The sequence below is a fragment of the Triturus cristatus genome, chromosome 2_2, assembly GCF_964204655.1.
Source record: "Triturus cristatus chromosome 2_2, aTriCri1.1, whole genome shotgun sequence".
NCBI classification, from domain to species: domain Eukaryota; kingdom Metazoa; phylum Chordata; class Amphibia; order Caudata; family Salamandridae; genus Triturus; species Triturus cristatus.
Window position 1 is genome coordinate 1241064731 of NC_140582.1, and position 21787 is coordinate 1241086517.

Here is a 21787-nt window from a genome sequence, read left to right on the forward strand (position 1 = left end):
ATGGAGTCCGTTCCATCGACTGCTAGCAAGCCCGGCGCGGATAGGCCAAACAGCCCTCCATGAGTTTTCCGATCGAAGGTCTGAGTCGTTCAGTTCAAAGTGTTAATCAGCTATTGCTGTATCATTATAAAGATGAACTTTGAACTGAGCGCGAAATATTGTAACAGCACTGAGACGTGTAAGTAGTGTGAGCCCACCCCCCCTTTTCACTGTTTAAAATATCAAACATTCACAGATCTGGGTTAAATCCATCCTGCTTTTGCTCACCATACCACCCCAATTTTGGACCCAGCCATATGCAAATCAGTCTTGACCCTGCTACACATAGGAATAGTCCAGCCTGGATTGCCAAGACAGGTCCCCTGTTTGGCCACATGTCTAGCAACCCAAAAATATTTTCTTTTCTGATGACGGAGGAATGCAGAAACATGTGTCTGGAGATACGACAATGATACAGCAATAGCTGATTAATACCGTGATGAACTTTGAATTGAGCTCAAAAAGAATAATTCGACTAAGCTGCAATGGCGTAATGGTGCTGAGATGTCTAAGGAGTGTGCTCCTACACCCCTTTCGCTGTTTTCAATGTTATTCGAGTGTAGATTTGTGTTAACTAGTTACATGGTATGTGGTACATGGTAACAGGCTAACATGGACTTTGTAGGCTTCCCAGCCTCATAACATGGACTTATAAAGCAAGACAATCAATGAAGAATCAATGTTGGAGAACTCTGGGAGATATTTTTAAAGGTAGCTACGGACACCCAAAAATAACTGTCATAGGAGCAATTATTGTTTAAGTCTTCACACCAACACCCCCTGACACACACACTGCTCACATATTTTACTTCATACAATAGCTGAAAAGGGTGTAGCTGGACTCTGCTACAACTAGGGAGCTCAACACTTTGATTTTATTAAGGCATTATGTATGAAGCACATCTTTGGAGACACAGCAAGACAAGTGTTTGATGTGTTGGGCTTACTGACAGTTTTTTTTTTTTTTGCTGGAGACTGAGTAGGAAGGGATTGCAATCCTGGTCTTGCAATCACTTTCTAGTTCAACATGTAGTAAAGGTGTATTCTGCACCCCACCTCTTAACTGCTCATGGTGAATCTACTTCTAAAGCTCCTTATACTAAAACTGCCCATAAGTAATCTTTAAAGAAATTAAAATACATGGAATGAAGTGGACAAAACGATCCTGAAACAAGGCAATTTAAATGTCTCTTTAATAGTGAGATAATGCTACACAGGTGACTGCATCCCACAGCATGGAGACTACAAATCAGAGCAGACCCTGCTGTCCTTGAGAGCTCACCTCTTGGCATCAACGTTCTGTAGGTATGTTCTGTGACACCAACCAACTGGGCTTTCCTCACTAAGAAAGTCCTTAGAGTAAAGCCACATCAAATATTAAAGCTGAGAGAAAACAGGCTGGGAGTAGTTATGCTCCAATTTGACCTAAACGATCCCCTCAGATGGGGGTGAAAGGATAAGAGTCCCCACATTTCAAAGGCGAGGATGGTGGCAGGGTTGCCACAGCCAATAGTTTCTCTGGAAGCTCCCCTTCACGAAGAAGCAGTGCAGCGGGCACAGACACCCAATCAATTTTCGTATAGCTCATCAAAGCTAGAGGTTGTCGTACCAAAGACTGACATTCTAATGATTGAGTATACAAAATCACAGAAAAGAGAACAAATGGGCTATTGCAAAGGATATGCTGAAAACCTTCAGACCTATCTTGCACGTCTTAACCGTTATTTCACTAGCCTTGGTCAACCTACATGTTCACAGGTAGATAAAGCAGCAAGCGGTTCAGCAAACCCACTTGAGACGTTCATGTGCCGCATATTTAATGTCCGTAAATATTGTGTATGCACAATATTAAGAAATCCAACTTTTCACCCTTCCCTTATCCAATTTCTGCTGGTGTATGGGGACGGAAGGTCTGAGTTGGTGAATGCAACTTGCGAAATAAAATGACCAAAATAAGGTCATTTGTAAAAATTGACAGAACATCCCATCCATCATTTTTGCCAATCCCACCACCCCCATTTCTTGCATGACCTTGTCTAATGTGCAACGATCAGAGACCAATGTTAGAGAGGACCTCACTATAGTGGTCATTCAGTATATGTGGTCATGACAAGCTTAGCAGGTGCACAACCGCGACACTAGGTGCTTACTGGTCAGTGGCGACTGGTACTGTGGGTTTGTTTGTGACAAAGAACCCTACTCCCTGAGAACTCATTTCACCAAAAGATGGAACTGAATGTCAATATCCACCATGAAAAGCCTAGAGGCGCATTATGTATAGTGCTCCGAAGAAGTGTCTTCTTAATAGTCAGCTGTTGCATCACGGTGAAGTGCCCTGTGTCCATGCCATTCTATAGCCACTTCAGAAGGTTAACTCAGGCCTTTCTCCTCCGATGTACAAGAGTGCGCTACAAGGCACAGTCCAACTTTTATCGGTGGCAATATGCTTGTGATAGTCCCTCACTCTGCAAGTAGGGAACTCGCAGATTTTCATGATTACCCTCCACCAGAAAGCAGCCACAGGAAAACAGGCCTAGCAGTGAAAGAATTTTGCCTGTAGGAGATTGGAAATTCACGTGGATGAATAGCAGAGTCCACATTGTGAATAACCAAAGACTGCATGTGTCAGATGGTCTGCATGATCAAGAAGCTATACTGCACAGTCCGAGTGTCTCAAAGGGTTCACCGAATCTGCCGAATCACCCTGTGCTTACTCTGTTGGTCCTCTACATCGCAGCATTTGGATTGCACAGAAGGCGCCTTTTGAATATTGAAAAAGATTCCCCGGCAGCCATTCAGAAGAAGGGCTGATTGCCGCAAAGGCCCATCAAATGCTCCATCAAGCCCATTAAATCATGGATTCCTTTGTCTTCTATTCACACAGGCTGCACCGGTGATTCAAGATCTTTACCTTCTTGATACCTGCACAAACTCTCACACTCAGAGGGCAGCACAGCTTCCTCAGGCGGAGAGTCCGCAACACCTTTGAGCCGCCCAGAGCAACCGGGGCTATCATGTAGCAGATGCAGTTCTTCACTCTCTTCACCTTCCTCGCCCTGAACCTGGCAACGACATACTTCAATTCCAGAGTCGCCTGTGAGCCGACGGTGCCGAAAATGTTCTTCATCCCCTTCCTCTTCATCTTCTTCCTCTATGTCGGAGCACCGATGACAGTCCACCTCGAAGAAGTCCACATAGGATGAAAATACGGTCTGCTTGGATGGCGGGTATTCCCTGGATGGAGGTTCTGCAGAACAGTCTGATGCATCTAGATCTTCAATCCCAGGGCTGGCACTCAAGGTATCTGTGCTGAGAGGCCTGCTGGCTTCATCACTGGGTGTGCTGGCATGACTAGTATCAGTCTCATCGGTGACTTGTACAGAGAAAGAGGTGCTGCTCGGAGACGTAACTGTGCTTGATTCACAGGAACAGGTGGTGTAGTTCTCAGAGCTTGGTGAAGGGGTTACGGTGTTTGACTCAAGTCGTGTGTTCGGCCCACTGAGTTGGGTGAGGATGGCACTGTATGGTGGAGGAGGGGTGCTTGGACGATGTGCAACCTCCTCGTATGCTGGTAGCTTAAAAGATGCCAACATCCCTGGAGACGTTAAGAAAAAGAAAAAAACAGACACTAAGTTAGAAGTTGAGAATGCTTACAAGTCATTATGCTTCAATAGTGCTAAATTAGGTGGTATAACCTTCCAGACAGGTCATTTATTGTGGATGAGTCCAGAAAAGGGCCAACTACCCATTTCCAGAAACATTCAGCTAAGCCTTAGTACAAGAGTCAGGAAAAGTCAAATAACCTCGCCTAGATACACCATACAGATAGGGTATCAGTGGAAAGTACGGGAAAGAGTCAGCTACCCCAGTATAGAAACAAGGATAAAGTGCTAAACCCTGATAAACCTCAATTCTGTAGGAAACATGTAGAATGTCAATTCTTACAATGACTCTACAAACAAATACACCAGTTTAAGAAATTAAAAACATTAAATAAGAAAGCAGGCAAGGGGAGTTGACCCAGTCAAAACATGCTTTCCTGGAGCCATGGTACTTTCATCACAAGATGACTGTTTTAAGCACTTTCATGATCGGACACTTCAGATTACCAACTGTACTCACCAAGATCCAGCATAGAAGGGGGGTAGTTGCAGGCACCATGGTAAGCTATGAGGTTAATCTCCCGCTGGCGCTGCTGCTGCTGTAGCCGCAGTTTGGCACGGCGATGTCGGTACGCACAGCAGCAGCTGAAGAGGATGAGTATGGTCCAAAGCAACCAGAACCCTAAATGGAAAAGCAGAATGCAATAGTGATGAAGAGCAGGCGCAAGCGAATCCCATTTACTGTGCTGCGATTCAATACAGTGACGGGATAAAACACAAAGGTACAAGTTGATTGTTGATCGTGCATCTTGTCTCTACACTCACTTGCCAGACATTTAATGTGATCTCCAGAACGTGTTTACGGAGAAGACAAGTAAATGAGTCTAATATGAGCTAGACTTTTTTAAACCTTTGATAAATCTTTTCAGAGCAACTTTAGCAACGTCTGCCTATCCCACATGGGCTCTTAAGACGACAATTGCAACCTGCAATATACTACAGATAGCAATTGCTCCTACACCACCTCCTCTCCAGGATACTCCAGCAGCGCCCCCTTACACTGCACCCCAGAGGAAGGACGCAAGACAGCAAAGAGCACAAGTACGGGGTTTGACCAGATGGGTCAAAGGAAAGAAAGATTCAATAAAACAAAGGTAGAAGCAGAGGGCAACAATGAGGACTGAGCAGAGTAAAATTAAAGATAAAATGGTTTGAGTTCTGATGGTTCTCTACTCTATTAAACCTTCACTACATTGGGCAAGCCCAGCCTGACCTGCACATCTACTTTCACAGATGGAAACAGGCACTTTCGTCAACTTTCACAAACTGAGATGTACATGACAAAAGGAGTGCGACATTCTATCAGAAATGTCGTCCACAAAGAGCAGATGATCGGCATGCTGTAGGGGTAACACAAACAAGAGTAGATGCTACTGTACTGTACAACAAGGGTGATTTTTTGATCAGCAAAAAAGACATTTAGACAGGTTACAGGGTCCATTTCACGATGGACCTAGCTACAGATTGGACCAGATGCGAGTCCTAAGCTTTTCTTACCCTTCAATTTAATGATGGTCTTTAGGTTGTGGGGCTGCCTCCGAAATCAGCAGTGTTGCTGTAATGGAGAACTAGAAGAAGGAAAGTGCAGTGGTTTTGGTGCAACTAGTGGCTTCTAGCTGACAGATTCAAAGCTCCTAGCAGTACTGTAAGAAGTCATCATGCTGCTCAGGTGCTGGGAGGACAATTCCAAGACCTGGAAGATCTGGTGTTGAAAGAGACGCACAGCTTTGTGTCAAAAGACAGAGGTGAAAGTTTGTCTGGCAGCAAAGCACGTGATAAAGTGGGACAAAGGAACAGTAAAAGGAGCCGTATAATCAGCCCGTTTAATTAATCTAATGTTCTAAAAACTTCAGGAGAGATTAGTCTCTGGCAGTGTTGATTCGGAGACCTGGGAGTATTTTTGGTACATTATTTGGTCCTGTGCACCCTGTGCTAATTAAAGAATAATTGTTGTCTGATGCATCAAAAGGATTGAAAAGCATACCTAGATTTGTGGCTGATGAGATGGACAGGTTTTTAGGATGAAGCTTATGGGGAGAGGGGGGAGGTGGGGTGAGTGACAAGGCAATGAGAACCGGGATGTGGGAATAGAGGGAGTTAGCATGGGGCATGCAATGGCCATCCAATGGCAAATAGAAGGAAAACGGTCAGATCTAGGATTAGTGGTTGCAAGAAGCAGAGGAAAATAAGTAGGAAACAAGGAGAAGCAATGTTCTGTTGACAAATTGATAGCGGTGGAGCAGGCTGGTATGAGGTATGCGGTGGGTTGGTTCAAAACCCATTGCTGCAGTACCTTAATACTACAGGACGACAGAAGGGACGATAGCATCCGCAATGGGTTTTTTAAGTTCAGACCGTTCCACGGCCATATCAAGAGTGTGGCTAGATGCCAGTGACAGAACAGTGAGGTTAGGCTGGGAAGTACTTAAGAGGAAGTAGCTAAGGATTTGATGGTTTACGGGTGAAGGGGTGCTTTAAGGAATAGCGTATTTGAGAATGGGAATGATTTTATGGGTGAAGAAAAATGAGTGGTTGCGTGAGGGTAGTGGGGTTTAAGGAGGGAGAGGTGTGAAGATGTGGGACTGCATGTAAAGTTGTTTAGAGTAAAAGGTGGATTGGACACGGCTGCAAACCCAAAACATAAGTAGATTTAACATATGCCCCAAGACAGATGATTGGACTGTGCAACCCTGCTGAGTGTTCTGTCCCAATAACCCACGTTAAACTTCCATAAACAAACGTGCACCTGTGGGCACTGGTCCCGGGATGCACTACCAACAAGAACAAGCACTTGCAATGCCATAGGTCTTGCATTTGCAAGAGTTTAAGCTACTGCCATTTAACTGTTTTAAAAACCAACACATGTCAGTCATTTACAATGACAATAGCTCAAACTCTTGCTAATTTTAGACCTATTGCATTGTAAATGCTTGTTTTCTTTCAGTTACAGTAGTCTTAAGTGACTTAGCTGATGTGCAGCGCAATATAAACCTTTTAATAAAAAATAGTGATCCCAAAACTTTCACAAAAAAAAAACCAAAAAAGCCTTGGTCTTAACACTACAAACTGAACAACTAGACAAATTTAAATAACTGATTGAGATGTAAACGTTGAGAAGTTTTTTCAAGTGCCCTTAGGTTTGTTAATGTGCGCTTTAAATATCGGTGGTGCAGTAAATGCTCGGTAAATGGCCATTTTATTTTTGAGTGCCTATCTCTACCTAATAATGTGCCATGGCCAGAGAGCCACGGTTACTGGCATATCACCTTGCTCCAATAGCGCCCTGGGTGGATAGAAATGTCCCGCCCTCGCTACTGCTGGAGAAACAAGCATTTGCAATGCAATCAGTCTTGCCTTTGGGACCTTACATGTATTTAGCTATGCAGCACATTAGCCTGGGTGCTGAAATAACTACTGTTCTTTAACACGGAAGGAAAGTAAGCACCAAACTGCGTGACACACCAGGTTATGGGAACACATGAAGAGAAATATTGCCTTTCAGCGGGAAATGGTAAACTCCAAAGCTTTGTTTTTAATATAAAATCAGGGCCTTCGGTGGTCATTTCACTGAAATTACAAGATTTGCAAAAAATATTGTCTACGGGCGCTCGTGGAAGACAATTTCTATGCAGTGGAATCTAGAGAATGCTAAAGCGATGCCGGTATTCTACTGGTCGTTTTCTATCAAGACAGTGAAATAGAGGCAGTTGAACAGAAAAAACAAATCCCTAGGCGGAAGCAGACAAGTCCTAGGGCTGATCTCCAGAGCGCACAAAGAACATACACATATAAATATATACAAGCGATCTCGAATGCACGACCTAAAAAATGAAACTACAGTCATAGCCTTTTCACAGGCCAGTCTGAAGCTGGCTAGATCAAAGATCAAGTTGTCCGCGTTTAACTACGAGGAGAGCTTGGCTTTGCTAAATGTGCCGCTGTGCCTTGTGCTGTATTATCCAAGTCTAGCAAGCGCTGGCACCCTTTTTATCTTAAAGCCTATCCCTCCAATACACCTGCTGTTTCCCTGCTCTTCTTTCTGGTGCAGGTTTTAATCTTTCAGTAATCGCATGCAAGCTTTAATGAATAAACATAAAAAAGGCTGTTGCCCCAAGAGGATAAAAGCTGTTAGTTCTGTTAACCAAAAAGCTCACTTTTCAAAACCCTGCACGGGGGTAATGAAAATAGCGCAGAACCGTGGTAGTGTGCGTTGTCTCAATAAGGAGCAAACGGGAGGAAAGAGTTAAGGGTGGGTGTGCTGGGAGGGTGCCTCGGGAAATGTAGCTTAAAGGCCAAAATAACGCCGATCTTATTCCGACAGGATGTGCATAAGACGTAGAGCGGCCGATTTTGGGGTTGGGAATCAAGGTTCGAGCCTTTGTGTAGGCTCTTCCCGTGCCTTTAGAACTAAAAATAAAAATTAAAAAAAAGCTTGCGAGCTGCGAGAAGATGGGGATAAGAAAAAGTAGTCCATAGAAACAAAACAAATGGCCACTACTGAAAGGATCCAAGTAGCAGGGCCAGTCGCCAGGGTGTTATCAAAACAGCCAGGAGGCGGGACAAATGTACACTGTAAACCAAAGAAAGCAATGGAATGTGTGAAGGCAGATCAAGCAACCAATGAAAAAGTGCTGGGTGTGTTCCAACACCCGAGAAGGATTACAAAATGCCTCGCAGAGCAGCACATGCGCGGACTCTAGGCTCGACCTAAAAAGGCCATGAATCCGATTTCATCCATATTGATCTTATCAAATTCTTTGCATTCTGAACTGCTTGCCCCTGATAAAGTGCTCAGTTCGAAGTGCATTAGGTTCATAACGTTACATGACATTGTGAATTCTGACGTGGTCAATTGGCACTTTGAAATACATTTGAAAATTGGAATCGAGGCCTCTGCCCGAGTACTGCAAGCAGTAAAGAATTGATAAAATAAACTGCATGTAGAGTTGCAATGGTGCTTCTGATAATATTGGATGAATAAGATGATCATTACGAGGATGTAAAGTCTGTGGCCAAGAGCATGGTCAAGTGGTGAGGGGGTGTCGTGAGAGAATTTAACTTGCAAACTGTAAGCAAGAGACGGAGCGGGAGTGATGGGATGACGTTTCGAAACTAAATGGTCTTTGCTTTGTCCAGAATTATTGTTCATATGTTTGGGTAATGAGTAAGCACATACAACTGGCCAAGAGAAGAACTTTTCACCAAATTTGTATCCAGTGTGGAGTTTAAAGCCATTGAAAAGGCCACTATGCAGAGGAAAGCTAGTAAAAGGGTCTTGAATGTTACGCTTCCATTAGGAGTGTTTATACACACCTTACCATTTCTTCAATTTACATACTTAGTGTATAAAATGATCACACACTTGACAAAGAGCAGCTGGATTTTATAATTAATGCTATAGATGCCAAGTTTGACATTGTTTAAACCTTTACTGACCAAACTTACTACTATCACTGATGAAGTAGTCAGATTGGGAGGCATTCTGGACTCTCTCACCAAGGTTAGACCTGCTACGAACACTACCGCTAGTATCGTGGTGCCTCATGAGATATCTTTAACTCCCACTATTACAGTCTCATCGATGGTTGGGAGTGGAAGTCATGATTGCAGACCAGGGAATGTCACTGGAAAGTTTCCTGTAGTTCCCAAACCATCATCTCAGCCGCAGGACTCCACTAAACCATCCTTTAGTTTAGTATCAGGGGAACCAATGGGTCATACCGCAAATATTCTCAGTTGTAGTAATCCTCAACCGGACCTGCCACCTACGTGTGCTCCTTTTGTAGCTGTCCTGACGAATGTCCCTCCTGTTAAGAGGCATGGTGGCAATCCTGCAAACGGTGAATCTCACTCGTCATTAAAGAATAAGACTGTGGACTGGCTCCAAGGACAGTGTGATTTCCCTGTAGCCCTATCTAGGGATATACTAAGTACCAGGAGAACCCATTGGGTTGGCAAATCACGTAAGACCTGTGAAGGTGACTGTATAGTCATTAATTTTCGCAACCCCCAGCTTGCCTCTACAGTTTTGATTAAAGCCGCATCTCTCCCTGCGAGTGATCAAGGCATTTCTTTGCGGCCCCTCTGGTACTTCTATAGAGACTATGCTACTCAACCTGTTATTCAGTCTGCTGATGAGCATCACTGGTGTAGGCCTAGAGTTCAGAACCTGTGTGCTGCCCCTGCTATCCCTACGTTAAATAGATTCCAACCTTTAAGTGGGCTTGACTCTAATGATTGACTGGTGCCCGTTATAGTTGACGCAGGGATTGAGGACTTGGCCTTGGGTAGCTTGTGATCACGATAGTCCAGTTAGTGTTGGAAGGGATAGGTCTGTATTGAATACACCCGGCCGCCCTGCTAACTCTGGCTCGTGTTTTATTGCCTGTTGGAATGTCGCGGGCCTATTACACAAGGATGAATGTTTAGGATGGTTTGACTTTATTAACCTTTTTAAAATTTTATGTTTCCAGGAAACCTGGAGTCTGGACCCCATTAATTATAACGGCTTTGTTTCATATCAATTACCAGCGGTGGCTTCAAATTCGGGAAGAGCCAAGGGTGGCCTCCTGATATTGATTTCTGTTGATGTTCCACTTACTGTTAAGAAACATGTCCTGGTGGGGGCCCATTCCCAGATTCTATGGCTTTGTAAGGAGCAGGATAGAAATATCCTTTTAATTAACTTTTATAATAATGTTTTCGATAACACTAGGCAACAGGTAGCTTATGCCTTGGAGGCTGCTTTGGCTAAAATTGTAACAGGTAATAATATTGCTTTTGACTTTATATGGATGGGGGATTTCAATACTTCAGCCTGTTTATCCTCTGCCCATAGGGTCTGTGGTTTCATAAGCTGTCGAGGAGAGGGAGCCGCCCATTTTCCACATAACCCATACGGGGACTCATTAAATAAAATCTTGATGACATACGATATGGAGATTTTGGAGAATGGGAGGGGCGTTTCTGATGAAATTCTACCCACTTTTAAGGGCAGAAACGCAAACACTGTTATTGATTTTATTTGTACCTCCTCCAGCCTTAATCCATGGTGTTCAGTCCCCATGGTAGTAGACAATTTAATTAGCGACCATAATTGCCTGACCATGGAGATGGTTCTCTGGAAGGCCAACTTAGGCCCTAAACCACGTGTTGTTGATAACATTGAGCCACATAGATCCAATGGAACCAGAATTAGGTGGAAGGGGGAGAAGGCAGACCTTTTGTCTAATTCAATTATCGCAAACAGTATAAATGAAATTGATGCTATTTTAATGAGTAATGAGCTGACAGATATTACCCTGTATAAATTTGTTGATATTAATCACTGTATTGAAGCTAAATTCACTAAGCAACACAAGGGCAATTCAAATCAGCAAAGTGGGTGGTTTGATCATGCCAGCACTGCCGCCCTTAAGAGCCTTAAAGAGGCACTGGCAGCTAAACAGAGGGATACCAACCTTATCAGGCATCTTAGGGTTACTTATCGGGCAGCAGTATCAGAAAGAAAGGCAGAACTGAAGCGAGAGGCCTGGGATAAGTTAGACCAGGCCGCCGAAACCTCCGATTCCTCTTTGTTTTGGGCTACTGTTAATAGCCCTTTCCTAAGGGACGAGGTTACACCTGTTCTGTCGGCAAACGTCAGTGCGGAAAGTTGGGTCTCTCACTTTTCTTTGATTTTTGATTCAGATAAACATATGGATATTGGAGGTGGGATCTGGCCAATTATACCCCTTGATATTTCCCCTACCGAGGTCAAGAAATGTATCAATGCAAGTAAAGGAGGGAAGGCCCAGGGGCCAGATGGGGTGCCGGTTGACGTCTACAAAAAAGAACCCGAGATCTGGGGCCCGTTACTGACCAAAGTATTTAATGCTGCTGTAAGTTACGGTGCCCCGCCTACATGGAAGGAATCTACTATTATTCCTATTTATAAGAAGGGGGAGAAGGGGGATGCTAAGAACTACCGCCCAATATCCCTCTTCGATTCCTCCGTGAAAATCATGAGCCGGGTACTTCTTGTTAGATTAGAAGAATGGGCAGAAACAAATAACATTCTGGCCAATTCCCAATACGGGTTTAGGAAGGGTAGAGGCACAGTAGAACAGTGTCTCAACCTAGAACTACTTATAGGGAAATACACTATGGCCAAGAAAGGTTCCCTCTTTCTCTGCTTTGCAGACCTTAGTAGTGCCTTCGATATGGTTAACCATAAGATTCTCTGGGAGACATTACTGGAAATGGGGGCACCGGAGGGTATTGTCTATTTTTTGGCCAGGCTCTATGCTAACCTCAGTTCTAGCGTTTGATATGGCCCAGGTGGGGAGTGTACTTCGAAGTTTTCTGTTAAGCGTGGTATCAGGCAGGGGTGTGTGTTAGCTCCCTTGCTTTTCACACTTTTTATTAATGAGGTTGACTCTGTTTTAAGGACTGTGGGGGCTGATGCCCCAACTATACTTGATACCCACATCCCAGTCCTACTATATGCGGATGACGCTGTTCTCCTCTCTAGGACCCCTGTCGGCCTTCAACGGCTCATGGACAGGTTTTCCATGTTTATTGGGGAAAGGAAGTTGGTCATTAATAAATCAAAGACATTTGTCATGGAATGTGGCAAGGGCCGTAAAAAACCCCATCCCTTCTTTATTGAGGGGCATAGGTTGCAGACGGTTGATACTTTTAACTATCTGGGTATCACTTTTTCCAAGACAGGTAGCTGGTCCAGCGAAATCTCCAACGTTAGAGCAAGAATGGCGAAATGCGCTCACGGGGTTTTTACGTTTGCCTCTAAGATAGGGGACAGACGGATTGGGGATATGTTGAAAATATACCAGATGAGGTGTCTTTCAATCGCCCTTTATGGGGCAGGTGTCTGGGGGCATGTTTTGGCTGGGAACTTACAAGTGGAGGAAAACCTGTTTTTAAAAAGGCTACTCTGCCTGCCTATCTCAGTATCCACGCACCTGGTGCATAGGGAACTTGGAATACACTATCTTTCGGATTCCGTCGCCTATAGACCTTTATTGCGGTGGCGTGCCATTTGGGCAAAGGAGGAGACTTCCTTGAATAGAGCCATTATCAAGGATTGTCTGTCCCTAGACAATCATTTAAAGATCCCTTGGGTAAATTTTGTTATGCGCAGTTTCAAGGATATATATGGTCTTAATTTATATGAGGACTGTTATGCTGCCAACAGTCTGACCAAAAGCGAATTGAAATCTGTTTGGTTGTCTTTAAGGTACGAGCAACGTTTGAGGGCCAGTAGCAACTTATCCACCTGTACGCTCTATGACAGCTGTTGTGAGCTGTCAGGTTACCAACCTTATTTGAGCTTTGTTACTAGACCCTCTCACAGGTTCGTTCTTACTAGACTGCGCTTCGGGATTGCTCACCATTTAGTGGAGTTTCCCAATATCAAAAAACGCCCAAGTGGTCCATGCCCTTGTGATGGCACTACAGCACAAAGCACTACGCACTTTTTATTGTTCTGCCCACTATATGGTAATTACCGTATTGATCTCCTAAAACCTATTTTCAAGAAATTTGGTGTTAGAACTGTAAAAGACGCTATGAAATTGATATTCAATCCTCCACCCGATGTTTGCTTTTTTACTGCTACATTTCTTCTCAAAGCTATCAAGGCAAGGCCTAGTATTATTTTTTAAATTGACATTCTGCCGTTTTTTATACTTGTCTGTTTTAACTGTATAGATGAAGCTTTTATGACTTATTTTTTTTGCTATTAGCTTGTGTATATTACTGATGTTTTATTATGTATGATCTGCTTTTATGGACTTTTTGTCAAGCTCCGAATAAAGCTTTATGAATTGAATTGATCACACACTGACAAAGGAACACACAAGAGGTTTACTCAAAATAACTTGAATCACAAGTATCTACTTGGATAAATTCACAGTGGTGACCTAGCCACACCCACGCTTTGCTTGACTGCAGGATTTGAAACAGTTTCCATCTTCAGTAATAATCGGATTTGAAACACTGATCAGAATTGGGAGTTTGATTTCAAGACTTATCCAAGACTAGGTCAATCAATTATATAGAGGATAGCTGAATTAGCAGCAAACTTCAAACATATAGCAAACTCATCAGATTAAACCGTTTAAGCCATGTTAAGAGCAGACACGTGACAGCTATACACCAAAGAACAGGGCAAGAAGTATGAACCTGGGTCTGCCAACTTCCCTCAGAGAGAAGATGGATGGAAAATATCTACTGCGTGTTAGAGCCCACAAGTGAAACAAGTTTCTGCCTTAGTGGTTAATCTACAACAGGAATGATTCAGAGTCCGTTGATCCTGTTGTATGGGAAATCATAGAAAAATAACAAAGCCATTTTAGAGAACATAAATTATACAAACCTTTAGTGTAAAAATAAATAGAAACAGTTTGGTTGAAAAATAAAACCATACGAGTTGAGTGAGCAGTTACAAAAAAAACATTCATTTACTAGTTTTACCCTGCGCTTTTTTTTTTTTTTTAAAAGGAAAAAAATGTGAAACCCAGAATGAATCAGTTAAAGAAGAGTTATCATATTAAAGAGGAATAAAGGTAAGAGGACCAAGGTAGAATGAGGCATAGTAGTTAAAAAAAAAAAAAAAAAAAAAAAAAGGTAAGAAAAGCGGTGAAAAATAATCTAATATGAAAAGTAGGAATAGGGAACAGATTCCCCCTATGAAAGGAACGAGGGGGAAGATAGTGCGGATAGAGTAAAAATGTAAGCAGTTAAAGAAATAAAATTTAAAAAGTGAAAAAAGGTAGGAGACAGTTTAGGAAGTAACATCTGAACAGCAAGTTAAAAAAAAAAAAAAAAAGCTGTCAGAGTGGATTTACCAAACCTTGTAGAAAAATCAGAGATTCCAGTTTCAAGATTAACACCATTTACGGCTTAAAAAGCACATAAAAGGATTATGGGGAAAAAAGACCTATTTTTATGGTTTCCGTCAGACCGAAAAAGCCAATCTTATTAAGAATGTTAATGACATTTAGGTGAAATGGTTTCTCAGAACTGGATTCTCAAGAGTTTGCTTCTGTATGAAACCACAGAACCGACCTAAGAGCTTCTCCTCGCAGACACTGGTTTACTTTGGATAAAATTCCGGGGACACATTCTTGTACGAAGCAGAGTGTTTTTCTTTTTTAGTTTGAACATCTATATTCAAATGCAACAAATTTAAAATCAATGAGGCATGCACAGAACTTAGAAAAACAAATTGCTTCAAAATCTCTTAAACACATTTTTAGCAAAAACAAAGAGAAAGATTTTTTTTTTTTTTTTTAATCTGCTCGTTTCCTTACCGCAGACTACTCACACCTTTGAATATTCCCCAAACGTCAGAATAAATCTGGAAAACTTTGATCAGTATCACTGTGCACCAGTAAGTGATGTCTTTTGGCCCAGTGCTGGAGTCACCTGCATCAGAAGTGACCGCGCCATCCCCGTTTAGGCACCACCGCAGCTTGCGGACATTAAGTTCAGCTCGTTCTGCGCCAAAAGGGAGGATTCAGAGAGCTACCTTTATCATTTTTTGACCAACTTTTTTTTGCCTTTGGTCCAATTTTTTTTTAGCTTTGCTTCCAGTGTGCTCTGGATGTGTTCGCTGCAAAACCTTCAGGGTTCAAGTCTTGTGGAGATTGTCATAGGAAGATGTCGGTGTCCGATCTCCACTCGGTTTGTCTCTAGTGCCAGGGTATGACCCCAAGTTGATAACCGAGGGATGAAGCTCCTGGCGGCACGGCAAAAGTAGATTCCGCACCATCCCTGTGGAAGATCTCGGACCGCTTGTGGACGAGCGTATTTCTGCTCTAAGATCTCCTTGTTGAAGTCAAACAAGCACAAGAAATAGTGTTCTTCAGCTTACCCCGCTCAGCCATGTGCGTCTCGGCCCCGCTTTTGCACTCCACCTGCGGAGCTGGCATCAGGGTTAGCTCCGTGCTACCCACAGAGTTCCCCAATGCCGGAGCGACACCTGCCAAACTTACAGAATTCTATGATGTCGTTTTCACGCCCATGGAGCAGAGAGGTGCCCCTACAGCATTACAGTTCATTTCACCCTCGATGCAAGCTGGGTCTGCCCCGGGATCCAGTCCAATTCCACTGAGCATCCCTCCACCCATCCCAGCTCCATCTCTGCTGGTGCTGCTCTGATGCCGCTCGACGATGAGACGATTATAATCCCCATATGCCGACCCAGTGCCACTAGATGTCTGTGCTGGTGTCTTCCAGGATCTACCATTCCCTGGACTTTCCAGCAATTAACAGGCCCTACCTCCCTGATTGGGGAGAAGAGGAGTAACTGTATGGTCCCCTGGAGGACATTGATGAGGACAACTAGTACGAGGGGCTGGGCAATGCCAGTGACTTGGATACTTCCCCAGACTCTGGCATGCTCTCCCCTTCAGGCCAGGCTTCGGAGGAAGGAACATATTTTGCTTCTGATGCGCAGGGCAGCGGAAGTCCTCCATCTCCAGTTGCGAGGTCAAGACCAAGGTCTTGACAGAGGTGCTTCACTTAGGGAAATGCTCGCCTGAGCCCATGCTCCACTTTAAGGAAGCCCTCACAGAGTTGCGCGAAGGGGCCTAGGTGAAAATTTGCACAGGAGCCCCTGTGCATCGAACGCTGGCCCGCTGGCATGGTCCTGCCCCTGGAGACCCCGTCTTCTCTCCCAGCACTCTTTCCCAGACAGCTTGGTGGTGTCAGGCCTCAACAGTGATGGTCAAGCCAAGTGCATTCCCTACCACCCCACTGGACAGGGAATCCAAGAGGATGGACATCTTTGAGAAGCGCATATTCTCTTCCACCATCCTTCCAGTCATGAACACCCCATGCGTCTTAGGCCAATATTCCCATGCATCGTGGGTTTTGGTTGTGCAGTTGCTTCCCATGCTGCCTGAGGAGCGCAACACCATCCTCAACCAAGCTTTAGTGAATGGCATGGATGCAGTGAAGTTTGCCATCCGCTGTGGACTGGACATCACAGATTTCCTGGGTAAAGCCATGGCTTCTTGGTGGAGGTGCGTTCCCATGTTCGATATGGTCCACTGGGTTCTCGGGGGATGAGGGAGAAGGAGGGATGTCTACTCATCACTGCCTGATGGCTCCTGTCAGGTGACAAGGCCGATGCAGCGCTTATGCAAGAGCAGGGTTCTGCCAGATCCCTTGGGCTTTATCAACCGGTCCATTTGACCCTACTGCAGACGTATAAGGGGCAACTTTTGGCTTACACAATATCAACTGTACCCAGTCCAGCAGCCTACCCAGTCCTCCGACCCACCTGCCGCCACAGCCTTCAAGCCTCTTTAGTCTGCCCTCCAACCAGCACAGCCATCCCGTTGGCAGCAGAACCAGGCACCACCTGCCTCAATTGTTACATCCAACTAGTGGGTTCTTCAGATCATGCAGAAGGGATACACCTTACCATTTGTGGAAACACTTCAGCCTCTCCCACCATCCCAAGAACTGCTGACAATGGGCCAATATTTCCTTACTCCAAGAAGTGCAGGCTACTTTGGCCAAAGGAGCAATCGAGAAAGTGCCTGCAGCACAAGTAGGGTATGATTGTGATTCCTACTACTTTCAAGTGCCAATAATAAACAGAGGCCACCGCCCTATACCCTCAACTTCTGAGGAAAGAGAAATTCAAGATGTTCACGTTGGCTTCCGTTCTGTCTGCCCTCATCCTGCTGGTCCACAGGCATTACCTGCAGTTCATGGTGAGCCACAAGCATTTCTGGTTCGCTGTGCTCCACTTTAGCCTCCCCAATGCCACTAGGGTGTGCATAAAAGTCATGGCAGTGGTTGCAGCACATCTGCTGAGTTCAGGGGTTCCAGACTTGCCCTAACTGGACGACTGGCTGTTGAAGTCAAGCTCGCCCCGGGCAGTCGTCGCCCATTGCCAGACTGTGGCAAACCTTTTGCATGCACTGGGATTCACTATCTACACGCCAAAGTCACACCTAACTCCCTCAGATGCTCCCTTTCATCTGAGCCAATCTAGACACTGTGTAGTTCCGCCCCTAGCTCCGGAGCGCCGAGTCAAGGATATTCAGGCTATAATTTGAGGTTTCAACCAGTATTCTTGATTTCAGTGAGTCTAACTGTGGCTTCTGGGTCTCATGGCCTCATGCATCCTGCTAGTAAAGCATGCCCGATGGCATATACAAGTTCTGTAGTGGGATCTGAAGTCCCAGTAGACACCAGGGGAATCTTTCCGACCTGGTCCAGGTATTAGAGGGAACGGTGAAAAATCTGTACTGGTGGCTGAGAAACCACGGTTGGGTCAGCAGCAGACTACACTCTCTGTCACCTAGAGCGCACAGTGGCGACAGATGCATCGCTCCTGGGATCCATACAAGGCGCTTTTCTTTCCCCTGTAACGAGTTTCATTTCCGAATTAAGTAATTCAAGGCAGCAATATGGACCTGGCATAAAGAAAACTGAAACTTACACGCTAGACCAGTGAATGTTCAACAACATTTGCTCAACAAAAATGATCATCATACAGGGTTAAACGAGTGGCGACCAGCGTCAGGCCAGTCGGACTAGATCCATACTGGAATTTCCTGATATTTACATACAGTAAATCTGATGACAACCACTTAGTCAACATTAATCCTGAAAATCTGACATTGATCTGGTACTCCTACATAGAACCTCCTTTGATAACTCCATTAATGAATGCTAGTAGAGCTTGAAATGTACATAAGCGAAGTGGCTGCTGCAGAACTCGGTGACTCATCAATCTACACTCCATAGCACGTAGGATAAAAATTGCAGGTATAGAAAGCATTCCAGGAGCACCTTAAACTTAGAATAATAAAGGGGATAAAGTAGGATATTACTTTGGCTCTAGATTAGCTCGGACCCCAACCTAGAGTGGGGGCAGCATATCTTCCAAGATGAGGCTGAATACAATTTAGAGTGCTGTGGTGCCCCAGTATTCTCCAGAATCCCACTTTTGTTTCAACAACGAAGTATAAGCGAGAAGCTATACCGAAAGTACAAAATCAGATGCCCATTGGAGGTGGACTACTGCCGATCCCCACATCCCAGCTTTGCTGCTCAGTACCCGTCCTAGCACCTACAAATAAAATATTTTCTGCCCCAGGTCCTCTAGTTTGACAGGGGCATTAAACAAAGCCTGGTAGGATATGCCAGAGGCCTCTCAGTGGGAACACCCATGGATAGCAGTTATTGTGGTGCATCAGGCTACATCATAGAGTCAAAGGAGATATCAATGGATGAGAAGCTGGAAAGATGCAGTGAGGCTGGTGAGGGTGAAGCAAGACTGGAAAGATGCAGCCTAGCTGATGAGGGTGCAGCGAAGCTGGAAAGATGCAGTGAGGCTGGTGAGGGTGAAGCAAGACTGGGAAGATGCAGCCTAGCTGATGAGGGTGCAGGCAAAGCTGGAAAGATGCAGTGAGGCTGGTATGGGTGAAGCAAGACTGGAAAGATGCAGCCTAGCTGACGAGGGTGCAGCGAAGCTGGAAAGATGCAGTGAGGCTGGTGAGGGTGAAGCAAGACTGGGAAGATGCAGCCTAGCTGATTAGGGTGAAGCAAGACTGGAAAGATGCAGCCTAGCTGACGAGGGTGCAGCGAAGCTGGAAAGATGCAGTGAGGCTGATGAGGGTGCAGGCAAAGCTGGAAAGATGCAGCCTAGCTGATTAGGGTGCAGCGAAGCTGGAAAGATGCAGTGAGGCTGGTGAGGGTGAAGCAAGACTGGAAAGATGCAGCCTTGCTGATGAGGGTGCAGCGAAGCTGGAAAGATGCAGTGAGGCTGGTATGGGTGAAGCAAGACTGGAAAGATGCAGCCTAGCTGACGAGGGTGCAGCGAAGCTGGAAAGATGCAGTGAGGCTGGTGAGGGTGAAGCAAGACTGGGAAGATGCAGCCTAGCTGACGAGGGTGCAGCGAAGCTGGAAAGATGCAGTGAGGCTGGTGAGGGTGAAGCAAGACTGGGAAGATGCAGCCTAGCTGATGAGGGTGCAGGCAAAGCTGGAAAGATGCAGTGAGGCTGGTATGGGTGAAGCAAGACTGGAAAGATGCAGCCTAGCTGACGAGGGTGCAGCGAAGCTGGAAAGATGCAGTGAGGCTGGTGAGGGTGAAGCAAGACTGGAAAGATGCAGTGAGGCTGATGAGGGTGCAGGCAAAGCTGGAAAGATGCAGTGAGGCTGGTATGGGTGAAGCAAGACTGGAAAGATGCAGCCTAGCTGACGAGGGTGCAGCGAAGCTGGAAAGATGCAGTGAGGCTGGTGAGGGTGAAGCAAGACTGGGAAGATGCAGCCTAGCTGACGAGGGTGCAGCGAAGCTGGAAAGATGCAGTGAGGCTGGTGAGGGTGAAGCAAGACTGGGAAGATGCAGCCTAGCTGATGAGGGTGCAGGCAAAGCTGGAAAGATGCAGTGAGGCTGGTATGGGTGAAGCAAGACTGGAAAGATGCAGCCTAGCTGACGAGGGTGCAGCGAAGCTGGAAAGATGCAGTGAGGCTGGTGAGGGTGAAGCAAGACTGGAAAGATGCAGTGAGGCTGATGAGGGTGCAGGCAAAGCTGGAAAGATGCAGTGAGGCTGGTATGGGTGAAGCAAGACTGGAAAGATGCAGCCTAGCTGACGAGGGTGCAGCGAAGCTGGAAAGATGCAGTGAGGCTGGTGAGGGTGAAGCAAGACTGGAAAGATGCAGCCTAGCTGATGAGGGTGCACCGAAGCTGGAAAGATGCAGTGAGGCTGGTATGGGTGAAGCAAGACTGGAAAGATGCAGCCTAGCTGACGAGGGTGCAGCGAAGCTGGAAAGATGCAGTGAGGCTGGTGAGGGTGAAGCAAGACTGGGAAGATGCAGCCTAGCTGACGAGGGTGCAGCGAAGCTGGAAAGATGCAGTGAGGCTGGTGAGGGTGAAGCAAGACTGGAAAGATGCAGCCTAGCTGATGAGGGTGCAGCGAAGCTGGAAAGATGCAGTGAGGCTGGTGAGGGTGAAGCAAGACTGGAAAGATGCAGCCTAGCTGACGAGGGTGCAGCGAAGCTGGAAAGATGCAGTGAGGCTGGTGAGGGTGAAGCAAGACTGGGAAGATGCATTTGCTCAGGTCTAAGCAGACACAAGTCAAGAGCTTAACTATGCAGAAAAACTCATACAGTGGGAGACCGCATAGCCCTCATTTATCGTCATTCCTAGGAGTGTTTACTAAAATATAAACACCCACCTTTAATTATCGAGTCGCATTCTCACAAAAGGAAACCATACACATGAATTATATACCACTGAACACCCACACGTTAAGGAAGAAATAAACAACAAATAAACTCTCCAAATAACATCTTCATTGGAGACTTCAACATACACCAGGGAAATAAAAAGGACCACCAATGTCACCACTGTTTAGGTAGATAACCTTAAGCAACTTTCAACTCGTAAACCCAACGTTACCTGCTCTGGTCCAATCCAGGTAAACTGGTAGAACCACGCCATGATTCCATGTACAATGCACCTAGATCTGACGGAACAATGAAAAAAAATACAGGGGAATACTGCATTCAAGAGAATGTTTAAAAGTTTATTTTAGAAACCAACAGAGGCAGGCCTCAGGAGGTTTCCCCTTACCTATCACACAATTTCACAACGTAAATAATATCTTAAATCTTTCCAATGAAAAGACGAGTGATTGCAGATAATTTAACACCAAAAAAGAAAAATTCACTCAACGTCTCTAATCAATTTTCGCCGATGCCCTGGGTCAACAAAGAGCAAACATTAGAAACGGGAGAAAGAATGTGGGAAAGGAGATTCTGACATATCTACAGAGGTTACAATTAGTATTGCGACAAAATCTTAATTTCAACAAAAGATTCAAAATTCTCTAAGCACACCAAACTGCTTGTACAAAATAGTAAAAAAAACACACAAATGCAAACCTCCCAGCTTCTGTCCGATAAACAATTTCACCCAAAAAATTAAAGTAAATAACTGCCATAACTTACTCCAGAAAAGAGCACATTTATTCCATTCAGCACATCTCGCCACCAAATACCGACAGTGATAGGCTCACGGATTTAACTACAAGATGGTTTCAAGGCCGTTCTAAAGG

General features: G+C 45.0%; 1 protein-coding gene across 1 annotated transcript in view; it reads right to left on the reverse strand.

The window, feature by feature from the left end:
- Window positions 1-1215: 1215 nt before the first annotated feature.
- Window positions 1216-21787, reverse strand: part of WBP1 (WW domain binding protein 1) — a 37806-nt gene continuing 17234 nt past the window's right edge. The window contains exons 3-4 of the mRNA XM_085642913.1: window positions 4162-4323; window positions 1216-3634 (exon numbers count right to left, since the gene is read on the reverse strand). Of these exons, the coding sequence (XP_085499039.1) occupies window positions 2916-3634; window positions 4162-4323 (881 nt within the window). The 3' untranslated portion in view covers window positions 1216-2915. The remainder of the gene's footprint in view (window positions 3635-4161; window positions 4324-21787) is intronic.